This window comes from Miniopterus natalensis, chromosome 16 (genome assembly GCF_054644295.1).
Source record: "Miniopterus natalensis isolate mMinNat1 chromosome 16, mMinNat1.hap1, whole genome shotgun sequence".
In the NCBI taxonomy this organism is placed as follows: domain Eukaryota; kingdom Metazoa; phylum Chordata; class Mammalia; order Chiroptera; family Miniopteridae; genus Miniopterus; species Miniopterus natalensis.
Genome location: NC_142096.1, coordinates 25,294,365 through 25,311,066, shown reverse-complemented (window position 1 = coordinate 25,311,066; position 16,702 = coordinate 25,294,365). Strand labels below are relative to the sequence as shown.

Genomic DNA, 16,702 nt, shown 5'->3' with positions numbered 1-16,702 from the left:
AAATTTAGAGACAATTGATATTAAATACATGAAAATGCTCAGCAATTAAAAAGTACCATAAAAATATGTGATTTCATTATCATTATTACTACTATCATTCTAGTTAGTTGTAAATCTCTCCTCAAATAGATAAAGCTCTTCAGAAGGAAAATGTATTGAAAATAAAACTCTTAGAAACTCCAGGTACTTTAGAAAACCTTTCCTTAAAGGAGTCCTTTTAACTTTTCTTCTACTTTAATGATGGCCAGTTACATAAAGTCTTAAGAGAGTCAGCTTATCAGTCCAAGTGCCCATCAGTAGATGACTGGATAAAAAACCTGTGGTACATTTACACACAAAGGAATACCACTTAGCTGTAAAAAGGAAGGAATCTTATCATTGCGACCGCATGAATGGACCAAGAGAGTGTTATGCTAAGTGAAATAAGCCAGTCAGAGAAAGACAAGTACCATATGATTTCACTTACATGTGGAATCTAATGAATAAAATAAACTAACCAACAAAATAGAAACAGACTCATAGACACAGAGAACAAATTGACAGCTGTCAGACAAGAGGGGCATTGGGGGACAGTGTGGAAAAGGTGAAGGAATTAAGCAATAAAAACAAAACAAAAGTCAATGGACACAGACAAAATATGGTAATTAGCAGAGGGAAAGGGAGGTAGGAGAAGAGAAAAGAAGGTAAAGGGGGAATAAATGGCGATGAAAGGAGACTTGGCTCGGGGTAGTGAACACACAAAATAGTATAAATACTATATGCAGATGGTGTATTATAGAACTGTATGCCTGAAACCTATATAACTTTACTAACCAATGTTACCCCAATCAATTCAATAAACAAGAAAAAAAAGAGTCTGCTTATGATGGGCTAGTCAGTGCTGGCCAATAAATACAATAAACAGCAGATTTACAAAGAAAAAAGAAAAAAGTAAGATATTGAACATCAAATGTCTTTCGTAATTATGTTTTCATTTTCCCATTATGCTCGTATGTTTGTTTAATAGAAACAATACAGAATTTTTAAGATTAAGAATGCCATAAGAATTGTGCAATTAAAATATCACTGATATGTCTTTATGGATCATTAATCTAGGAAAAAATATGTACTACATTTATGAACTAAAAGGTTATAATCAATATCTGCTTCTTGGTACTTTCTTCCTAAGATTTTCCTGTTGTTCGTTCATTTTTAACAAGTAGATTTATCTAACAAATTCAGTTTTAATCTTCACAGCTGTGGATATATTAAGAGACATTCCAGAACACAGAAGGAGGAGGGGAAGAGGGAAATTCCAAAAGAATGACTTGCTTATTAGGGAGATGATAAAAATCTAAATCTAAATGTTGCCTTTACTTCACTTCAAATATTCACAAAATATTCGTGAAGTATTTTAAACACAGGTGAAGCCACTAGGGGAAAAGTTTCCAAGATTCTGCTACCCACTTATTAATATCCAATACCCAGCATGGAAAGTTGGCAAATAGAGACAGCATGTGTTGAAACTACTCTAAATGGTTTTCAACATTTGTGGCATGTTTATATTTTTGCAATATCTGACTCAAAATTTCAAAGCAAATTTTACGTTTCTTACGGTAATAAAGAAAAAAGTTCTGTTTAGTTCCAATTCTCCATTCATATCTAGATAAAGCTATAATTGTCTTCTTGATTTACCAAAAATACATTCCTAAGAAATATTATAGAAGTATGTTTTGGGGTATTTGCATCTAAAATGTCATCAATCTGATCTAAATTTTTAAAAACCCATGTTTTCTTTTTAATAAAAGCAGCTATCAACTAGAAATTATGTTCAGGACCCTGGTATTAATTTACCCCTGTATCTTTTATATCCCACATATTTCCAAGAAGAATTAAAGCATTAACTTGAAATTAAATAGAATTGTAAAATCTTCAAGAATTCAAAATTTAATCATTAATAAATGAAAACAAGCAACACTGACTTAGAACAAATTTCTACATAGAAGAGCACTATGTGAACACCGTAAAAAGAAAGCAAAAATCTTTAAGAGCCAGTTTGTAATAACTCAAGAAAAGTTTGACCAAAAAAGCTTACTTTTCCCTCCTCCTTGGGTTGTTAGGTATAATTAAGTAAGCCAAATACTGTGAATGGATATACCTGGATTTTAGAAAGTGATTAGAAAAAGAATCTAACTGTATCCTTTTAGATATGAGGAAGAAATATGGGTTTTGGTGGAATTCACAGATGATAAAAAAAACTTCACAAAAAGTGATGAATGACAGATTATCACAGCCTGAATGATGACATGTTTTTATCATCATGAGATTATGGAAATATACTGAAGTTTATAAATGTCAGAAAGTTCCTTTAAAAAAATGTTAGTACAATGCCAGGTCATACTCCAAAAATAATATTTGCATCAAGTACATGCCCCATTATAGTCTCTGATGTGAGAACATTACTTGGAGCCCTGGGTTTGGTTGTGACATAACCCTTACTTTACAGGGGACTTGGCAAACAAGAATATATTCAAGGAAAGAATCAAAAGTGCTGAAATCTTTTGCAAACTACACAATATAAGAATTGGTTGAAGGAACAGATTGTGTTTTGGCTGCAAAGGTCTCAAATAGGACATGCTAACTGCTTCTAATATGTGATCAGTTAAGAGGAAGGAGGACTGGACTCAGGCTATTATCCAAGGAACAGAACTAAGACCACTGGTTACAGGTGGCTGTGAGGAATATGAGAAAATGTCTAACAAAGAGGAATAAACTTCTGAAAGAAACAGGAAAGCATCAGGAATACCAGAGATGTGCAATAAAAGGGAAATTCACTAGCACTCAACGCCTGACCTCCTCGCCCTTTTAGCTTTGGGACCTTAGTCCTGTTGCTAAGCTTCTCTGATTTTCTGTTTCTCTATAAAATGAATATCCTTACCGTGGACGAAAGTGGGTAAGCAGCTCAGAATACTGAGGTAAGGGAGAGGAAAGGCTCAATTAGATGGCGCCGTGGTTCTTTCAATTTCTAAGACTACCATTTTATAATAAAGAAAAATATATTCCTATGTCATGATGAAAAATTGATAAAAATTTTATTTATTCAATATATATGTACTGTGTGTCTACTATGTATAGGCAATTTTCTAGGGATACAGAAGTGAAAAAAATGCACAATAATTCTTACTCTCATAGGCCTTATATTATGCGGGAGGAGACGAACCATAAGCAAAACAAGTATATTACATAGTATATTAGAAGGTGCTAAGATCTATATACAAAAATAAAGAAAACAACTTTGAAGTTTTAAATAGGGTCAGGGAAACTTTAATGAGAAAGTGACATATAAACGAAGATACAGTTTCATCAGTAATTTTTTAAATTTTTTATTATGAAATCCATTGGAAAATGTGGCGCCTTAAACCAAACTGTAATCTCATCAGAGAGTGTTATAGGCTGAATTATGCCTCATCAAAATTCATACATTTACGTCCTAACCTCCAGTTCTTCAGAATATGACTATTTGGAGACAAAGTTTTTAAATAGGTAATTAAGTTAAATGAGATAATTAGGATGGGTCTTAATCCAATATGATTAGTGTTATTAAAGGAGAGGAGATCAGGACATGGACATGGACAGAGGGATGATGATGTGAAGGTACAGGGAGAGGATGACCATCTGCGAGCCAAGAGGCCTCAGAAGAAACCAACCCTTACAACACCTGGGTCTCAGACTTCGGCCTCCAGCATTGTGAGACAATAAAATTCTGCTCTTTATGGCAGCCCCAGCAAACCAACACAGAGAATATTGTAGCATATAAACTCAGTCTAAGTATTAAGTTTAGGATGATGCAAAATGGCATATTCATTTTTATAATAACTCGGAATCTTTTATAAATGTATTTAGAATTTGTATGTAGATTTCAGTTATCTAGTACTTATTCTTTCAACATTATATTGCACTGAAAATCTTAAGCCTATTGTTTTTTCCCCAATATACTCTACTGAAGAGGTACAGTTTAACAAAAATCTCACAAAGACTTCACAACTAATAATAGCATGTTTAAGTTATATATAAACTTTCTGGATATGTAAAACATTTATTTTTCTATCAAGATAGGTGTAAGCTTATTGAAGTTTAAGATGGCAACTCAATCTTATAGAATGTTCATGTGCACAAGCAAACAGGTGTTAATAGCAGAATTTAGTGTCTCCCACCTCATTCCAATCGTCCATAACTGCTGACTTTAGCACAGCCTTGCTGTACACCTGTAATCAAGTTGGCCGCCTACTGAAATAAGCACTCTGCATGGCTGTGAGGGAAACATTGGGTGTATATCTGAAATATTTTTCAATTTAAAGAATATTGTTTCCTAGTCCTTTCTATTTCTATTAGATTTTCTTATTAGTGAAATAAATTAGTTTTAGAGATTAAAAAATAAGTAAATGAATATACTTACAGGTCCTGTTAATTTAGATGCTATTTCAAATTCTCCACCATCCTCCATTAATGCTTCTTCAGTCCCAGGTAAAGCATCTATTTTAATAAAAAAATGAATAAATTACAGTCACATATTTCTTAGCTCTGACATACAAGCCTATTATGAGATTATTAAGGTGACTGAACTGGTTGTTGAAAAATCACAGTGTTTATGAGTTAAAATAGAATGTAAAGACCACCTATGAAAAACGTTAAGAATTTCTAATGTAGAACACAATGAAGTTAGGAAGTGCAAGGGCTGCCGTTATCTTGGATAGAGCAAACTTTCTTTTAGTATATTATTCAGTTAATTGTTGGGGCATATTTAATGTTCTTTCACTGGTTTGTAATTTTATGTTTATTTGTTTTACCCATCAACTGTCTTCTTTTTTCTTTCCTGGCCACAAAATAGAATTACCATTTTGTGTTCTTTCTTTTAAATGGGATAGGAAGTATTGAAAAGTTTGGAGAAGAGTGCATATCATTAAATGATGGCAAGTGTTCCATTTTAATGTATCGAGCAAAACACGATAAAATCAACAACCCCAACCACCACCTAACTTAAGAATTAGAACTTTCCAGCCCGGCCGGGCGTGGCTCAGCGGGTTCAATTCCCGGTCAGGGCACATGCCCCGGTTGCGGGCTAAGCAGCCCATCAGTGACTCTCTCATCATTGATGTTTCTCTCTCTTTCCCTCTCCTTTCCTCTCTCTGAAATCAATAAAGATATATTAAAAAAAAAAAAAAAAGAATTAGAACTTTCCAATAATCTTTATATACCTATGAGCAACTTCCTTTTCCCACCTCCTTGCTTCCCCCACCCACTGACAATAACCACCATTCTGAGCTTTTCATTCCTTTCTTTAAATACAGTTTTATCATTTATGTACGTCTTCTTAAGAACATATTACTTAGTTTTGAGCTTTTGCAAAAATGTCATTCTATGACTTGCTTTTGTTCAATCAACACCGTGCTTTTAAGATTTATTCAGCTGTTGTGAGCTACAACCCACACATACGAATTGGGAGACCTAACTGCCATTTCAGATTGGTTACTTGAGTTAAACTTCAGTGGGAGCACCTACAGCATGGAAACGATCAATCTCTATAAATCAGGGCTTTCTCTTTTCAAAGAAACAGTTGTTAATATTTATTAGCATTTCATTGGTTTCATCCATCTTATGTGTAGTTGAAATGCATTCAATTTCCTACCGTGTAACAATTCCACAGTGTCTATCCATTTTCCTGTCTAGGGGCATACTAAGAAAGGTTGTTCACAACTCATATACACGACTTGATTCTCTTAAGTTATTTTCCTAGAAGTGGAGTGTCTAGGTTTTAGATTACATAAATGCTCAAGATTTTAAGATAATGCAACAGTTTTCAAAATTGTTCATTTCCCACCTGTAGTATATGACTTCTCTTTCATCTGTCTTTAGCACTTGGTTTTGCCAAATTTCTTAATTAATGGCAAACAAAAGTTTGTAAAGCAGCATCTTTCTGTGGTCTTAATGTGCTTTTCCTTGATTACCAGAGGAGTTAAGCATCTTTCAAATGTTCATTGGCCAATTGTGTTTCTCCTCCTCTGTGGAATGTCAATTCATATCTGTTGCTTATTCTTCTATTGGTTTTGACCTTTATTAAATTATAGATACTCTTTATGTATTCTGAATAGTTGGTCAGTGACAAATATATTTCAAATATATTTTCTTATTTTGTGGCTTATCTCCTCACTTTTTATGGCCTTCTTTGATGAACAGTTAACTTTCTATAGCTGATTTTTTATTTCATAGTTAAGAATTTTCCATCTTGTTTAAGAAGTCCTCCTCTATCCAGATATAAAAGAATATTTTCCTATAGTTTCTCTTGTAACTATCCCAGCCGCATGTCTGACTGCTTCCTGCTAGGACACTGAATGACAAAGCAGTGATGTACCTTCGATGCCACTGTAGTGGCACTACACGTGCTTCTGTATTTATTCAGTAAACATTTTGAAGTGCCCTGCCATGAACTTAATATGCTAAGTTAAGGAGTTTGAATTTTGTCCTATTAAAAAAATGGGGGTGAAATAAGCAGCTGTTTTTAGAAAGATAAGGAACTAAAGAGGGGTGAGATAGTACAAATACTATTTAAGGTAAAAATGGGGCTGTGACACTAGACAGAGAAAGAAGAAAATTTCACAGACTAGGAAGCAGCAGGGAAAATGAAGAGGAGACTGGCTTGGAGAGGAGATTCTGAAGTGATACTGACATGTTTTGAGAACAGTTCAATATAAAGGTGAGAGAGGGAACAAAATCAAGGTTCATATTGATACTTCTGCCCAGGAAGAGTGAAGGGATCTATGATGTGAGAATGGGAGTAAGCAATAGAAAGTTCCCAAAACAAGTTGGAATTGGCGACAACATTTTGGGAGTAGCCAACCTATAGCTGACCTGTTTTGGACCTTAAACAGGCACAGACATTAAGAGGCTGCTCCTCAGAATGCACACTCATGTGCCCTTAACCTCCTGATAGGAGTGGTGGACATACGACAGGCAGCTAGGTTGATATTGTTGGGTTTAAAACTTACTCAAAGAATCCAGGATTTTCTCATCTAGAGAATGAAGTGTTTGTGACGTCTCTTCTGTTCTTTCTGCCAGGTTGTCTCCTTGAAGTCTAAATAATTAAAAAATAATTAGAAATAATTAAAAATGTGAACTACATACTCTAGGGGATGTGACTATGAAGTTCTAGACTCTAAAATCAGGCATGCTTCTTCAGAGTAGAAACAAAAGTGTACCAAAGCCTTTATAATATGGTGTTTTGCTTTTCTAATCTTGAATAGCCTTTCTTTCGTTTTTCTTTTTCCTCTGTAGATGGGAAGTTAGTCTAGATAGCAACTGCTTGTCTTCTTAGCCTGAGTGGAGGAAGGCTTGTAAGCAAATGTTTTCATGGAAACTACAGCAAAGAAGTCAGTGGAAGAGAAACCAGAATCTAACACAGCATATTCAGCTGATTTCTGGGCACAGGGGCACGAGAAGATTTCCATTCCATGTGGAGGTTTACCAAACACAATTCTCCATATTAGTCAAACCTGAGCTTTAAGGCCTGCGTATCAAGATAAGTCTCAATAGTGGGAGTAAAGATTCCTAATATGTGTGACTGCCCAGGACTCTCAAAGACACTGGATCTTTCCCAGGAGAGGAAGGCTGTATGGGTGCTTTTAATGAGAATATATTCCCGAGCCTCTGTATCCACATCTGTATAGTGAGAAAAATAGACCAGCAAAATGCAATTCAAACAGTCTGGATTTATATTACACTGTGAAACTTCTCTATCAAAGGAGGTAGAGCTCATCAATAAATGTTGGAATTCTGTCCTAAGAATGGCCAAATAAGCTCTGTTAATGTTGGTGGACATTATATCAAACAATCCAGAGACTGGAGTTTTTAATCAGTTCCCTTATTTTTTTTCTTGTATTTAGCTGAAGACAAATGTTGTCATTGAAGAATATTAATAAATACATAACAAATAGCATTAACATTTTAAAAAATCAAGTACAATTCATAACTGCACCGCTCTCAAAAGTTAACATTTTCAACTATTTTATATCTTTGTTTTTATATGCCCCAGTGGAATCACATAATAATTTACATTTGTCTTCTGCATATTCAAACATATATGCATGTCTCTTAATCTTTATCTTTTGTGTAATAATAAATATTGTAAATTATATTTTCATTTGTATTCCTATAATGTTAAATTCTACATACTTCTGTATATATTATACATTTATACTTACATATACACAAAACCACATTTACTGTATTATATAAGCTAATTAAAGAATTCTCAAGGATAACTTCCTGACAGTTATAACACTTTTTGGCCAAATGTGTATATTTTATACATTTTTTTAATCAATTACAGTTGACATTCAATATTATTCTGTATTAGTTTTATATGTACAGCAAAGTGGTTAGAAAATAATTTACTTTACATATTGGTAGCCACCTGGCCCCATACCTATTTATTTCTATATTATTGACTATATTCCCTATGCTGTAATCAACATCTCTGTGGCTATCCTGCAACTACCAATTTGTACACTTAATCCCTTCACCTCTCACTCAGTCTCCCAACTCCCCTCCCATCTGACAGCTGTCATTCTGTTCTCTTTGTCTATGAGTCTGTTTCTATTTTGTTTGTTTGTTTGTTTTGTTCATTAGATTCCACATATTAGTGAAATCATGTGGTACTTGTCTATCTCTGACTGACTTATTTCACTGAGCATAATACCCTTGAATCCATCCATGCTGCTGCAAAAGGTAAGAGGTCCTTTTTACGGCTGCGTAGTATTCCAGTGTGTAAATGTACCACAGCTTTTTTACCCACTCATCTACTGATGGCTGTTTGGTTGCTTACAGATCTTGGCTATTGTAAATAATGCTGCAATTAGTGTTTCGAGTTTCTTCAGTTATGTTCCCAGATGGCCAATAGGCTTATGAAAAGATATTCAACATCACTAATCATCAGAAAGATGCAAATTAAAACCACAATGAGATATTACCTCACACCTGTCAGAATCGCTATCATCAATAAAACAACAAACAGCAAGTGCTGGCGAGGATGCAGAGAAAGGGAACCTTCCTGCACTGTTGGTAGGAATGCAGATTGGTACAACCACTATAGAAAATAGTGTGGAGGTTCCTCAAAAAATTAAAATAGATTTTATACTTTTAATTTTTAAATTTTTACTTGAAAAAAAATTCAACTCTTAAATGAATGATTTAGCTACATCTCAAATCTGCCCAACTATTTTTTCTTTATCTTGTTTATTTCTAATAATTAGGATAAGTACTTCTCCAATCAGCAATATCAAATATTCGTTTTTGAGTTTTTTCCTAGGCCCACTTCATCAAAATTATCAAAGATAGAACATACACAGACACACGAGCTATTAAAAGGTGTAAGTCAAAATTATTAAAAATGGACAATGAGCTCCAACACATTTGGGTATTTAACATTAGGTTTAAAAACCTAAATGGAAAATAAATCTCCAACACAGGCAGAAAAAGGAAAGAAATAACTAAGTTGTAAATTTTTTTTGCTCACCGCAAGCTTCAGTAAAAAGAAATGTTTATTTAGCATTTATTAATATGCTCAATAATAAGCCAAATGCTGTAGAGATTGTAAAGAAATTACAACTGTCCCTCATTTCAGAGGTCACAATTTAGCTGAGTTGAAAAGAAGTGGCCATGAAAACAACCCAACAAATTGGGTGGCCCTGAACCTGGCTCCTCCTTGTCCAAGCAGCGCCCTTCAGATACCGTAAGAGTTGAGTTCACCGTGACTTGGCACCAGCGCCGCTGTGGAATGCTTCACAGCCTGCTATCCTTGAGTGCTCTGCCAAGGTTTCCCAAGCTGTAATCCACACAGCACTACTTCTGTAAGAGGTTAATAGGTGCTATACAAACAAGGGTTGTGTGGGCAAGTTCAGGAAATACAGTCTTAATAAAAGTTAAATCATTTTTTCCCTACAGGAGTTTTACTTACTCCCAAACTTTTTTCTTTGCTCTCTAAAACTCCTCTTCTGTATTAAACACTCTTCTATATTCTCAGCCTCGCAACAAAATATGTCCTGCTCCTTCTTGTCATAACTTTTCTAAGACCATCGCATCCCTTTTTTTCTAAGAGTACAGTACCTCGTCTCTAAGGAAGGCTGCCTAACCTCTCCACCTCAGATAACAAGGGATTATAAATATTGACCTGTCATCTTTCTGCCATGAAAGCTCTGCTCAGGCTTAAATTTTTCTTCTGCAACTCAAGTGTTACTATTATCTTGAATGATTTTCATATTCATGTCAAGAAGCAGTTGGATATGCACGTGGAGATGCTGAACAGACTGGGTTGTGGGGTGAGGCTTGTCCTTTCTGGGTTCCAAAGTCTCTATAAAGAACTTAAGAATATGACATTCTCTTTCACTGGATAATAAACTGCATATCTTACCAAATGTCGATTAGGTCAGAGGAACTACAATAAACAGCTTTGGTTTCAAGACATTTTGAACCATTTCTTCAAAGGGTGAGAAAATTAACTTACCTTTCCCCTCCAAAGTCTGCTTTTAATTCACGAAGCCTCTTTTATAACATCAGCAATTGAGTTATTTCTAAGTCTCTTTCTAAATGTTCATTTTCCATTGTAAGATTCCATGCATCTCCGGAATTATTTTTTGAGGGAAATTATAACAATTTATTGTCACTTACTCAATTTTGAAGCCTTAAAAAAGCCAAAATTGTCATCAACATAAAAAATTTACTGGGCACCTTGGAAGCAAAGCCCTCCTTTGAGCAAAGAGCCTGCATTCTGGCAGGAGGCCTGTGTGAATTTGCATGATCTCTCCAATTAACTTTGCGAACTTCCTGAGGTCAGAGACCAGGCCTGACATCCTCCACACGATGAGGGCCTAGCACATTAATTTACATCTCTGCCTCCCCCCCAGAATAACTATCTGATTTAAAGGGCAGCTATCTGAAGTCACTAAGCGCTTGTCATCGTTCTTTTTCTACCCTAGAAAATGTCACTGCTGCACTATGGAACTCTCCGCCCTTAGCCCTTGGCCCAGTTCTTCAGGGAATTAATTACCTGGACCCCTTCCTCTTACTCCCTTTCCAAACCCTTGACTCTGCCTAGGCATTTTTCCTTACCTGGGTCATGCCAGTTTGACCCTTGGGTGGCTGGTCTGTTTACTTTGACTCTGGCCCTCTGGCACTGTCCCTCTAGTCCCCTAAGAGCTTTCTCTGTGACCAGGCACAGCTCTACCTCCCAGAAGCTCCAACAAATACCCCGCCTCCCCACCCGTTTCCTTTGCCAGAGAAAATCCCTAGCAGTACCTAGAGTTCCTTCTTATTTTAGTACTATATTGGTTTAAAAATCTTCCTTCTAGCATTCATCAGCGGCACTCTTGCTGTTTCTTGACTCCTGCTGTTTATGGGGCATAGGGATAAGGAACACATCATGATGAAGCACCTTTCTCCTGAGAGCAGGATGGATCTGAATAGCATTCTCCCTCACCAGAGGGCTTTCTTTATACCCTGCTTTATAAATTCTCTCTCTCAGACACAAGCACCTCTGAGCATTCACCTCTAAAATATCATGATCGATGGTGACAGAGAGATAAAAGCCATGCTCCTTCCTGTTAAATTCCCCTTTTAACTTCCTATCTCCTAAAAGTGACACATGTGGACTAGCAAACTATGTGTATCTCTCTAATGAAATTTATAGTTCTCTCCCGCATACCTGATGCAGACACGTAGCTGCCATAGGTGGCCTCTTATCTCTGCAGCTAATTACCCACCTGGCAAAGGCTTCAGAATTTTAAAACCAAATCTAAGGAGGCACTCATGGAGAACAGATATGTTGTGTTTTCAGGCTTTTCTGCTTTACCTCAACTCCAATGTAAAATGTCAACCCACAATAAGGTAGAGCAGATCAGGCAGGGGCAGGATGATTCTTTGCATACCTTGGGAGACTAGAGATTTTCCAGGCAGATATGATTGGAATGTGGGCCACTGACTCACACACCTTGGCCAGTTTATCATGCACACAAAGGATGAGCCTAGGAACATTACAACTTTCCTGAAATCTGAAGCACTCAGGAGACAGGATTAAATTCAAATTGCCAGACTGCTCTGGAGCTAAGGAAACTCCAAAAGAAAGCAGCCAAACACGTGACCTCGGAGCTAGAGGCAGCCCTGGGCACTGGAATCCTCAGGCTTCTTTTGGCATTGCCATTCATGCACATTCTCAGCTAGACTTCATGTCCATACAGTGATCTGGTGAGGCGTTGGTATGCCTTTGCCCTGCCATCACTGCTAGAGAGAACCCTTTTAAAATCTATCTAAATAGAAATAGGCAGTTAGGTCCTTATTGGACACTGTAGAGAATCAGTTCTTCAATTTTTAGGGTGCTCTGGAATCACCTAGAGCACTTCTGAAAACACGGAATGCTGGGCTCCACCCGGAGTTTTGGATTCAGCAGGTCTGGAGTATAGCTCCAGAATTGGTGTTCCTACCCGGTTCGCAGGTGGTGCTGATCCCGCCGGCTGGGGGCCAGCCCTCTGTAGCGCCTCCTCTTGACAGCTAGGGAAGGACAGGGACCTCCCATCCATCCTCACTGCGGTAGCAGCGTTGCACTGTGTCTCAAATGCCAAAAACAGAGAAGACTCTAGCAGAGGATGTTGATATATTTCTTTCTCTAACTTGCTGGGTATTGATTTTTAGCTGAACACTGCATTTTATTTCCAAACAGGTATGATTTGCATCTTACTGAGGTTACAGATCTCAGAGTCAGACGCCATCAAAAAATGGCTTGGTCAGCAGGCATCTAGCTCAGGAGCAGCTGTGAAGAGTCTTTACAGCTCTCATTTCTAACACATTGAAATGTGGGATGGTGTGGGAGCCGAAACACCCTTTGAAACACTGCCAAAACTTTGTTCCTTCCTTAGCCATTCCTTCCTTTAATCAGAGACCCCTTACTCACGGTACTGAAACCAAAGGCTGCCTCACACATGTACCTGATGGAAGACGCCTTGTCTTCTGTCTGCCCTGGGAGCATCTGTCAGATGGCTGGCTTCTTTTGTGTGTAGCCAATCTCTACCTCGCCCTGGTGGTTAAAAGCACACTGAACACTGTTGGACTTTTCTATGCAATAGCACTGGGTGTGACAATAGTCGCCCTGCCTTAGTCAGATACTTTATGTTCATTTCTTTGCATAAGATTAGGAATAATTGAAATTAAGTTGTGATAACTAGTAGAATTATTAGGCATACCAAAATTCCCAAATTACAGATCATATTACTTGGTACCAGAGAGAAGTAATATTTTAGCAGATGGCATCTGCTCACAGATGGCAGCTGAGAGAATGTTGCCAGCAATAGGAGATCCTCAAATTCTGAGAAATTGTTACTAGATATGGAAGCAGCATGAAGAAATGAACCATGGGCAGCCACATAGAAATCCTTCTTCATAAAGTTTTACATTTTTTAAAGGAGTGAAGAAACCCCACAGAGTTCCATCTAATTAGGAGCAATGAGATAGAAAATGGAAAAATCTGAGATTTCCTTAGAAACCTAAGGAAGGCGAGATAGCATAGGTCCACATCAAACAGTTGTGGGGCATTCTCAAGTGGGATTTTATGACTTCGCTTTTCCATAAAGGTAGCATTCTGTTCCAATAGATATAGGCCAGTGTAAGACATTTAAGCATACAAACATAATTTTGTCTCTCTTTCCTTTAATCTTCTCCCCCGTTTAATGCTTTGCTTTAATGTAGCACCGATGTACCTATAACAGCCAATAAGCACTTGCAATTTGAATGTCTTACTTCAGTACTTCCTCCAAGAATAATATATTTTCTAAGTTTAAGTTTGTTGGGGCAGGAAGCTTGGCTTGTTTGTTTGTTTTTAACAGAATCCTGTGTAGTAAATACAAACTTGGGTAACAAGTAGTTTTTTTAATAACTAGATATTAAATTGCCTTGTGTTTTGGTATTTAAACAGCATACTGAAATTTGCTGATAGACAAGTTGATGATCTGGAAAACAAAGCTGGTTTAGGAAATAAGTACAGTGGAACCTCAGTTCTTCAACTTAATTTGTTCCAGAAGGCTGTTCTAGAAGCAATTTGTTTGAAAACTAAGTCAGTTTTCCCATTAGAAATAATGTAAATTGAATTAATCCGTTCCAGACCCACAAATAACTCCCCTCTTTAACATTTCTTATATACAGTACATGTCTAATGTACTGTTTAATCTATAAACAAACACTTCTTTTCTGCAATTTATGAACCACCCCTACTAGCCTTAAACGAATCACTTTCAGCAGTCTTTCCAGGGATGTCTTTCAGGAAGTCAATATGCGGCATCTTTACTTTTCCATATATCATGGCCTTAGAAATGCTATTGCCAGCTAACTGTTCTTCATTTATCCAAATCAACATAGTTTTTCTGCCTCTTCAGTTCCCTGTGATTGTGGTTTCTTGAGCACTTACACATTAGCTACATTAGCACTCTTGATGGCTTCTTTAGGTTTCAAATTGTGCTAATTGTCCATTTCCCCAGCAACAAAAGAGTTCTCTCCTCTGTGTCTGAGCATGAAAGGTTTATCGGGTCAAAGAGAAACAAAGGAAAAAATAAACAAATGGGACTACATCAAACTAAAAAGCGTCTGTACAGCAAAAGAAACCAGCATCCAAATAAAAAGGGAACCTACAGTATGGGAGAACATATTTGCCAATGGATGATACATCTGATAAGGAGTTAATTTCTTAAATATATAAAGTACTCATACAACTCAACAACAGGAAGACAAACAATCCAATTAAAAAATGGGCAAAGGACCTGATTAGACACTTCTCCAGAGGACATACAAATGGCCAAGAGATATAAAAAAAACACTCAACATCACTAATCATCAGAGAGATGCAAATTAAAACCACAGTGAGGTACATCTCGCACCTGTCAGAATGACTACCATCAACAAACCAACAAACAAGTGCTGGCAAGGGTGTGGAGAAAAGGGAACCCTAGTACACTGCTGGTGGGAATGCAGACTGGTACAATCACTATGGAAAACACTATGGAGTTTCCTCAAAAAATTAAAAATGGAACTGCCATTTGACCTAGCGATCCCACTTCTAGGAATATGTCTTAAGAAGCCTGAAACACCAATCAGAAAGAATATGTGTACCCCTATGTTCATAGCAGCATTGTTTACAATAGTTAAGATCTGGAAACAGCCCAAGTGCCCATCATTAGGTGAGTGGATAAAAAAGCTTTGGTACATTTACACAATGGAATAATATGCAGCTGTAAAAAATGATATTTTACCCTTTGAGGCAACATGGAGTGGCCTGGAAAGTATTATGCTAAACGAAATAAGCCAGTCAGGGAAAAACAAATATCACAAGATCTCACTCATATGTGGAATCTAATGAACAAAATAAACTGACAAACAAAATAGATCCAGAGACATGGAAGCATGCAACAAACTGAAGAATCTCAGAGGAAAGGGGGGGGGGAGAAAGAGAGTAAACAAAGAACTTACATGCATATATGCATAACCCATTGTGGGGGGGTAGAAGCCAGGAGAAGGGGATCAATGGGTGAAAAAAGGGGATATCTGTAATACTTTCAACAATAAAGATATATATTTTTTAAAAACATGAAGTTTTGTTCCACAACCAAGACATTTTTTTCCCTGAACTTGGTAGAGAATGGAATTGTTTGAGATGGGAGACAATTGAGAACCGAGGTTTGACTGTACACTGAGTTCTTGAAAAGATTATAAGAGAAAAGATAAAGAGCTTCTTTTATTCTTTTAACAATGCTTTTAAAATTCTTAAGGACAACACTGAATATGTCTACATAATTGGAAAAGCCAATAAAAGACATAAAGATGGTAAGATACATTTTGGAATAGAAGAAATATATTCAGTGACTTACCAGGAAATATAAATACTGCTTTGTGAAATTTTAACTACCTTAGTCTAAAACTTATTTTTCTGATGTTTAATCTCTTAAAATGATCATAGAATTTGTTCATAATGGAACTTTTTTCTCTCTGCCTTCTGCTTTGGAAAACTAAAACTGGTTTGCATTAGTAACCACACCTAGCATATAAATAAAATTTTTCCAAGGAGTCTTAACTATTTCTCAATTTAATTCATTGTTGTATAATTATCAGATTTCAAGTCATGCTATTTTTCACATATTTCATTTGTGTGTTTTTCGTTTTGTTTTTTTACTTTTACATGGCATGATGTTACAGATTTGCTGGTTTTAAGTAAAAAATAGATTGCTATATTTAAAATTCTGAAAAAAACTATTAATAAAAAACTCAAATGGTATTTCCTAAAAAATACAGACTTATAGAAACATAATGCATGATATTAATATCAAACTTATTTGCTTTTCCTTTTAGGTATTTTATACTACATTTTGAGCACTAGCATTTGTCACTGAAAATAAATACATACTCTGTAAATTTTTGTTCTTATTCTGAAATGTTATAAGAAAATGCAAAATGTAATGATACTTAGTATTCTTTGTTTTAGTAGTAATAATATATCCAGCCTGGTGTGATTCTAAAATACATCTTTTATATTATTGAGACTAGTTAACTGGTCAGTGGTTATAAAGATAAATTATAGAAGACATATACATAGAGATAGTATAAATATAATTATACATTTGATATGACTTATTCAGTAATT

The 16,702-nt window shown here is 36.1% G+C and overlaps 1 protein-coding gene across 5 annotated transcripts in view; it reads right to left on the bottom strand.

Annotated features, from left to right (window-relative positions):
• Nucleotides 1-16,702, bottom strand: part of C16H8orf34 (chromosome 16 C8orf34 homolog) — a 522,081-nt gene that overhangs the window by 350,602 nt on the left and 154,777 nt on the right. For all 5 annotated transcript variants that reach the window (XR_015715789.1, XR_015715790.1, XR_015715791.1 and 2 more), the window contains exons 9-10: nt 7,023-7,108; nt 4,436-4,512 (exon numbers count right to left, since the gene is read on the bottom strand). Coding sequence is in view for 2 of the 5 variants with exons in the window: in XM_087825423.1 (XP_087681549.1) it covers nt 4,436-4,512; nt 7,023-7,108 (163 nt within the window). In the remaining 3 variants the exon portion in view is untranslated. The remainder of the gene's footprint in view (nt 1-4,435; nt 4,513-7,022; nt 7,109-16,702) is intronic.